The sequence below is a fragment of the Gouania willdenowi genome, unplaced genomic scaffold, assembly GCF_900634775.1.
Source record: "Gouania willdenowi unplaced genomic scaffold, fGouWil2.1 scaffold_83_arrow_ctg1, whole genome shotgun sequence".
NCBI lineage: Eukaryota > Metazoa > Chordata > Actinopteri > Blenniiformes > Gobiesocidae > Gouania > Gouania willdenowi.
This window is the reverse complement of record NW_021145249.1, coordinates 260,226-268,793: the sequence shown is the minus strand read 5'-3', so window position 1 is coordinate 268,793 and position 8,568 is coordinate 260,226. Positions and strand designations below refer to the sequence as shown.

Below are 8,568 nucleotides of genomic sequence, written 5' to 3'. Positions count from 1 at the left end.
TATAAAATATTAGTTCTCACCTTCCGAGCATTACATGGTCAGGCCCCTAAATATATCTCGGACTTGTTGTGCCCCTACTCATCAGGGCGATGCCTTCGGTCTTCAGGTCAGGGTCTCCTAAAAACCCTGTTGGGGAGAAATTATTAGCTTAATAATATAATTACTTATATTATTTTAATCCTTAAGCCTTGGGGTGTAACTTTTCATTGTGTGATTTCTCATGTCTTCAACTTTAACTTGTCTTCACTCCAGGTCAGAACGCCTTGTTCCCAAACAACCACAAGGACAGCTACACACACTCACATAGCACTCCCCATACACATTCATTCACACACACGAACACATAATTCGCACACACCTCCGTTTCCATGGCAATCAGATAACGGGGAACAAATTGTTTTGACTCGAAGGAGAAAACCGTCTCTCTTTTCTTCCACTGCCCTCCCTCCTCCCCCTGTCTCTTTTCCTATCTCTCGGGGGGGGGGGAGGGAGGGGGGGGACTAAGGGGAGATATACGTGGCTTTAATATTGTGTCTCGGCACTCTGTCTTTGAATCGCCTGGCCAGGTGGTCACCATTTTTGTTTCCACTTTGTATTCTTTTATTTAGTTTAGAATAAAATCATTTTTTATTAATTCACCAACTCTTCAGTCTGGTCATCACTTGCCAACGCAGAGGGTGTCATTACAGTCAAAACGAGGTAACCTTCTTTTTTTTCCACCGTAACAACCCCAAAAACTAAATTTAAAACCAGAGGAGACCTGGCGTTCCAGGCTGTAGCTCCCAGACTCTGGAATAACCTGCACCAGTCTCTCAGGGAGCTCAACTGTGTGGTCACTTTTAAAAAACTGCTGAAAACTACACTTTACAGTAAAGCTTTTAGTTAACTGGATTTTAATTTTTATTTATCCTTTAATGTTGCTGTTCTTATGATGTTTATGCACTCTTGTTTTATTATTCTATTGTGTTGCACATGTACTTTTACCACAACTCTGTACAGCACTTTGTGATTTTATCTGCAAAAAGCGCTTTATAAATAAACTACTTACTTACTTACTAAATAAACTACTTACTTAAATCACTATCGCTTTTCTGATGCCGTCATTATTTATGCCACATACGATTCTGTCGCAGATCAGTTCATCATTTACCTCTCCAAAGTGGCAACTTTTGGCTTATATTTTTAAATCACTGATGAATGATTCGATAGTCGCACCTTGTGCATTTTCATTGTCTTACTGTGTTGTGGATTATACACTTCCCTTATTTGAGACACTCAGGGTTTTCTCTTGACTCAGCTGGGACGAGGACGGCTCCATCGACACCTGGCGCCCTAACTTCTGTGGTGTAGACGAACAAACGCTCCCGTTCAATGACTTCTGCTCCAGCAAGATTGAAGAGGATATAATCCTTGGTCTTTGCAGGTTTGTCTGAGTGAACAGCCTCAATAAAGATGTCATATTCTCTTTCAAACACACGCCAGTTCTCAGCAATGTCTCCCTCAAACACGAGCAGGTCGGGTCTCCGAAATCCCTCCGCCATCACGTTAGCCAGCTGTAATGCTTTTCCTTCCTTCTGTCTAGAGGACTTGCACAGAACGGTGTTATAACTCACCGGCGACAGGCTCGGTATGTCTTCTGACTCCATGTTGGAATGTGTGAGGAGTCCACTGTGAGCATTTAGTTGGTTTATTCACAACTTTACAACGTAACTGCATCTGTGGAACGACTTACAGGGGATTCTTTTTCGGAGAGGTGGAGCATGTGCACTGATGACTAGTACGGCAAGCGATAAGGAATAATCATTATAACAGAATGATTTACACTTGAGTTTGTGACCAATTTTAGTTTTTATTAAATTTGGGAAAAATGTGTGGAATAGATTTAATAATTATGCAGTATTTTGGAAAAGACAAAGATTTATTTTTTAACAATTTGTGATTAAAAATGACTGCAATCATTAGATAAAAGCGTGGGAAAACTGTGTGCTGACATTTGACAACAAAAACACAAAATGAGTGAAAAACTCCAACGATTCTATTACGTTTCTTAAGGAACATGATTAACATAAATGTCCAGTGGACATTCATTGACCAATTGTTGCTATAATGCTAATATGTCTAAAAAATCTAAGGACTATTCTTAGATATGAGGAAGTGATAAAATAAACTGCAATGGCTTTATTTGACCACCAGGAGGCAAACTGTAAGAGCAGCAGCTACAACATGACATTCCTTTACGACACATAAGTTTCATGTTTGACCACAGGGGGCGCTCTGTTTCAGTGAGCCTAGGATACAACACAAAGTTTATGTTGGAAATAACATTCTGTTGTTCATCTTTCTGAGCTGGTTAAAGAAATACAATAGAATAGAATAGAATAGAATAGATCTTTATTGATGGTAAATTCACTTGTTACAGTAACACGATTAAACAAGAGCAGACGGTAAAAAACCAAAGTAAATGCCAACATAAATGTATTTATTCCTTTCATGAAAATACAAACCAACATAGATTCCCCATGTACATCAAATAATATCACAGTCCAAATGAAACAAATACAAAATAACAGTGGAAAAATATAAAAACTGTAAGTCAGACATAAATGTACAAATGAAAAATTAATTAAATGGGTTTCAGCTGCATCTCCAACAGCTTGAAGTAAATGAAGTAAAAAAGGTAAAAATGTGTAAATGGTCTGAGGCACAATGTGGAAAATGTAGTTATTTTATTAAAATTAGTTATTCTTTTAGATTTGCTTTTATTAAATGATAATTACATTGAGTATTTATCTAATTACTAATTATTATTTTGTGTGTTGTAAAAACATGGTTGAATAAAAGTCAATATCTTAAACACCAAAACTTCACAGTTTTACTTTAATTAAAGGTTAAGATAATAAGTAAGAGTTGCAGTGACTTAAAAAACACTTTATTTTTATACATTTCTGCAATTGTTTTGTTTTCATTACATTTCATAGAAAATAATCATGTTCCTATTTTACCATCCACTAACACCTTTAAACTAATCATTAAACAACTTACATGTTTGTACAATTTAACAAGTTTGTGGTATTTAAATAAAAAAAATCACTTTTTCAAACATATTTCATCACAATCCAAACACCAAATGTGAAACTTCTTTAATAAAATGTTTCCTCCCACTGTTGAGAATCATACATGTTAGGTTGGATGGAGTGTGTAACCAACCTGGAGAAGTGAATGGTTGCAGAGAACCATTGAATCTATTGTTGGTGAGACTTCATCATGACACTGATCATTCACTTTGATTGACAGGACAGATGATCAGAGGTGCTGAGTTTTTACCACCATAGTTTAAACCAGGACTAAAGTATGGGTGTAGTTTATGAGTGAAGCAGCAGTGAGTGAAGGAGTAGATCAGAGCTGCTGCATCTACATCATAAAAGGAGACCACACCCTCCTCATAGTCCACAAACACACCCACCTTCTCAGGAACACACTTCAGATGAAGAATGACTGAAGGACTTTCATATGCTGTATACACATTTCCATCTCTGAGTGCCACAGTCCAGTAACCATTCTTAGGAGTCAGAGTAATATTTCCCTTCCTGTTGATGGATTCTTTAACCACTCCTAAATACCACTCAGTTTTTCCTTTAACCTGAACCTCAAAGTAAAATCTACCTGAACTGAAATTCTGTTTCCCTAAAACACAGGCACAATAAGAAAATCTCTCTTTGTTGTCTGGAAGGTTCTTCCACACATCACTGCAGTAAACTTGTTTTCCATCATCAGACAGGACAAGGTAAGGATTAGCTGTAAGAGGATCAAGAGTCACATCTACTGCAAACTGCTGCATTATCTTCATCTTCTTCATCATCTTAATCTTGTCACTGATTGTGTCCTCCAGCTGAGCCACAGCTCTCAGCACAGTCTCCTCACATGATGATGGACGGACCATGACCTCTGTCCAGTCCTTGGTGGCTGGAGGAGCTTTCAGGGAGCAGAAGTGTTGGAGGAGGTGGAGGTGGTCTTTAGAGTGGGAGAGCTGCTCCACCTCAGAGCTTCTCTTCATCAGCTCAGAGATTTCCTCCTCCAACTCTTTGATCAAACCTTCAGCCTCTGTCTTTTCTGCTTCCTGTTGCTCCTCCATCTTCTCTATCAGCTCCTTCAGGCCTCTCTGAACAAGCTCCATCAGAGCAGTGAACATCTTCACACCTTCAGCTTTCCCTCTGTCTGCTGCTTCCTTCCTGATCCTCACTGACTCTCTGATCTCCTCCAGCTTCTCTCGTCTCTTCTGGATCATCTGCTGAAGGGCAGCATCTATCTTCTCCAGCTCCACCTTCTTTTCTTCACACTCTTCTCCCAGAGGAACTAACTGGTGACTCTTGTGCTCCAAAACAGAACACATCAAGCAGATACATGTCTGATCACTCTGACAGAACAGCTCCAGAGGTTTGCTGTGCTTTAGACACATCCTGAGTGTGTCCTTCTTCATGGCTTGCAGAAGTTGTTTCCACATGGTGTGGTGACTGGATCAATGAACACCTCCAGACAGATGGAGCACAGGAAGTGATGTTCAGACGTCCCACTTCAGGCAGCAGACGTGTCCACAAACTGAGGGACAGAGACAAGCAGCACATTAACAGGACACTCTCATTGTTGTGGAACGTTCCTTTACTAATGTTTCTGAGTCCATCTCACTGAGATCACCTCTAGTATTTAGCATTGATTCAGTCCTCCTGTAGTAATGTGGACAGTCGGCTGTGCCTCAGCAGCTGAATGTAAAAGTGCAATAGTTTGAATGTTTAAGGTTCAAATTAGTTCTACGGTTCTCTGATAATGACACTGGAACTTTTCAAAACTATAAGTTAGATTCTTTGCACAATCTTGTTTTCTTTAAAACTAGTACAGTGCCCGTCGGAAGTATTTATGTGGGAGCATAAATAGAGTTGTCAATTATGACCAAATGAGTATGTGTTTGAAGGTTGGATGTTAAAGAGGTGTACATACTCTGTACTCTGTCGTGTTAGAAAGGGGTTTATTTGTGGGTGCAAAATGTGGGTGCAATTTTCCTGGTTTAATTCTATGGGACATGTGCCTGATAAATGTGTTTGTTGTTTTTTTTGTCTTTACTCATTTATATTTTCTTTTGTTTGGTGTATTTTTCTGTAATGTATGTTTTTTGGAGTCATGATGTGTACTTGTGTATCTTTCTGTTGTGGTTTTGTGCATTTTTTTGTATAAATATTGTTTTTGTTGTCATTGTAGTGTGATTCTGGAATCATTTTGTGTATTTTTTGTGTAAATATTTAGTTTTGTGTATTTTTTATTTCACTCATTTAATATATTTTTTATTGTAAATAGATACCGTGTCTGTGTTCCCATAAAATGTTTGAGACGCTGATAACCAAATTCCATAGACATTGTAGCACCAGTAAGAAAAACAAAAAAACAGCACAAAACGAAATGGAAAGTTCCAAACTACATGAGTAAGTAAATTAAAGTATTATCTACAATTTGGCTGTCTTTTTTTAAAAACAAAAATCATTGTTTGCCTTCGAACCGAGTGGTCAGAGCTTAACTTCCATTCACGGCACCACAGAGAATCTGCAGTTTTCCAGATGGAGTATTTAACAGGTTGAGTTCAATACTGACTCTAGTGAAACAGTGAGTTCGGGAGCAGTTACACGGTTTGAGACGCGTCGACAGCATGGCAGGTACAGAGATGGAGACAGAAAAGGAAGTGTACTTTGTGACCCGACTTTAAGGAAGTTTGGGATCACGGGGATTATTTTAAATAACCATGAAATATTAACTTAAATCACTTGTGTCAGTATTAAAGAGTATTCTTAAACTTAACGTTTTGAACGTATTGATACACCAAATTACTCCAAAATAACAGATGCACACACTTGGGGTATTTGGAAACCGCTGACAAAGTTTCAGGTCAAACTCGTACCGCGTCGGAGAGATATTTGGTCCACACACAGACCTTTTTTGATTTTATAGATAGATAACCAAAATATTGTGTAATAGACTGAAGTTTAACATAGCACAAACCTTTAAAGTTTCCATAGACCACATACTACATTTTTCAGTGATTTTCTCTTGTGAAAACAGATGCAATTATTACACATTTTGCCTCAATAAATGTAACTTTTTAAATACACAAAATTTTTGTGCGATAATTTGATTGAAATTTACAAGTTGTGGTTAATCATGATTAGTCAGATTTGCAATTGATTGGTTAAATTTTTTAATCCATTCACAGCTAATTTATATTTAAAAACCTTTCCCCATGAGCAGTAGAGACCTTTCTCAGATGATGTCACACATCACATGACTTTTAGTGGTGGGGTAGATGATGGAAACCAATGACAAACTGTTTCAACATTTAATCTCAAATCTGGAAACTGGTTAGAAATATCTGCACTTCAATCCTGTTTTTAGTCAAAATGAACATTACATTTATCTCAAAGCTCATTAGAACTCTGTAGAATAAATGGTAAATGGACTTGATTTATATAGTGATTGATCCCTACACTGAAGTAGTCCCAAAGCACTTTACATATCAGCTCATTCACCCATTCACACACCAATGAAAGTTAAAGATATGGAAAACGTCACCAAGTCTAAACTTTATATCTTCAATGTTTCTCAGATAAAGATATTTATGTAGTTGTAGATATCTGAGATGACGTTTGGACTCAGCAGAAGTTGAAAGTTATTTTATTTTGTTTGTGTTTTATTTATTTTTATATTTACTCGTCACATTTCCTGAGACAAAATTGATTGTCTAAAAAAAGAAACCAATGGTTCATTCATTAATAACTGAAATATGTTATTTTCTCATGTATATTTATAATTTCTCTTTAACTAAAAAACAAGTTTTCTCTGATTAATTGATGGAATTTTTCGTCAAATACTGGATTACAAAAATATTCATCAGCTGCAGCCATGAAACATATGATGATGATGATGATGATGATGATGATGATGATGAATGTTAGCAGCTACACTCACCTCTCTTTGAGTCCAGAGCTGACAAACAAAAGTCGAAGAGTCTTCAAGCTTTTCTCCTCACAAACACAGATTGGAGTCTCTGACTGCTCTGCTCTCACACTCTGTCCTCTTCTCACACTGACTCATCAGATCATCTATTATTAAATAAGTAATGAACCATCAATGCTGTTTGACCAGTTTGGTGTTTCTGGGTTGGAACAGCAATGAGGAAACAAACACTATCAGCCTCAGGTTTACTTTATCGTCTTCTTTCCTTTGGAAATATCCTTCCAGCATGAGCGTCAGTAGCACCACCAGGATTTTGATTGTGGGTGGGCTTCCAGAAAACTGGATGGTCCAGTTAAAATGAGCCAAATAAGTTTCTTTCTACATTCACCCATTAACAAGTTGTTACTAGTCATACTGGTGTGAAGGGGGGGCTATGGGAGGACTTGATGGGGAGTGGGCGGCTGAGTTGATGGTAACTGGTTACTCATAATGTTACTTAAAATGGCTTGAGCACCAACTTCATTGATTTCATTGCTTCACTCGCTGGTGTGGAAGCAGCCTGTGGGCGGGCTTAGGAGTCCAAACGTGCAGTACAATTCTCTGATTGGCCGAGAAGCTTCACTTAAAGCTGCTTATCGGATGAAACAGCTAGAAAAAAAACTCAGGGGGGCGTTCCAGTCAAAATTTCCCACTCGGAACTCAGAACCATGACTTCCTAGTACAAGTGGAACGCAGCATACTGCGTTTGAAATCCCTCACTACTCATCTCATGTTCCATTGGGTCAGAATAGTTGACCCAGGTCCCCAATACTAATGCTGTGGGTAATGAGCATCTATGGAAATCTATTTAAACACAACACACATATACTATAGTGGACATAGAAATCAGTAATTACATTTCTGGGACCTTTTGTAGCCATATATTTTATATTTGTTACATCTCTACAGAGAGTCAGGCTGTGTTCATGATTTTCTAGTGTTTACAACATGCAAAGTTGGAAAGACAGGACGTGAAAAGAAGACTTTTGGTCACCCTAGAACAGAACTGCAGCTCTGCAAGGGAAAAAGCACAGAACGGACAAAAGTGTGCTGGAGCATAAGCCCAAGAAGGCCCCGGGCATACGCTCGGGCGGTAACCGCTGACAATAGAGGGAAGCCTGGGGAACAAGATGTCAGCTTAATGGAGCAACAGGTAACTGCCTTCCTCCAGTCCAAGAGGACTGAACTGATCTCAGCAACATGGAGGCATGTCACCTGCTCTAACCAAAGAAATGACATCACCACACCAGTGATTATCATGAGGTTTGCTAACAGGAAGCACTAAACAGCACTGCTAACACAGAGAATGAAGGGAAGAGGATTAAACATATTCCTATATGATCACCTGAGAAAATAAATAGCTGACAAAGATAGAAAATCATGCAGCTTAAAAAAAAGGAAGAAAAAAAAAAAACCCATGAAAACCAAACAATTATGAACCACAAATAGCAACATATTCATTAAACTAATCAGAACACCAAAACGAAGAATCATGACCGTTGGCCATAAACAACATAACACACAACCATGACACAG

General features: G+C 38.2%; 1 protein-coding gene across 1 annotated transcript; it reads right to left on the bottom strand.

Moving 5' to 3' along the window:
* Window positions 1–1,262: 1,262 nt before the first annotated feature.
* Window positions 1,263–7,115, bottom strand: LOC114460890 (E3 ubiquitin-protein ligase TRIM39-like). The gene is made up of 3 exons (XM_028442767.1): window positions 7,006–7,115; window positions 3,777–4,596; window positions 1,263–1,668 (listed from the first exon to the last, which is right to left on the bottom strand). Exons 2-3 carry the CDS (start codon window positions 4,499–4,501, stop codon window positions 1,263–1,265), a joined length of 1,131 nt encoding a protein of 376 aa, XP_028298568.1. The 5' UTR covers window positions 4,502–4,596; window positions 7,006–7,115.
* Between the last annotated feature and the right edge of the window lie 1,453 nt (window positions 7,116–8,568).

Coding starts and splice junctions, on each gene's coding strand:
- LOC114460890 (XM_028442767.1), bottom strand. CDS start 4,501: ATGTGGAAACAACTTCTGCAAGCCATGAAGAAGGACACACTCAGGATG. Junction 1,669..3,776: donor GCTAATCCTTACCTTGTCCT/GTCTGATGATGG, acceptor AAATGCTCACAG/TGGACTCCTCACACATTCCA.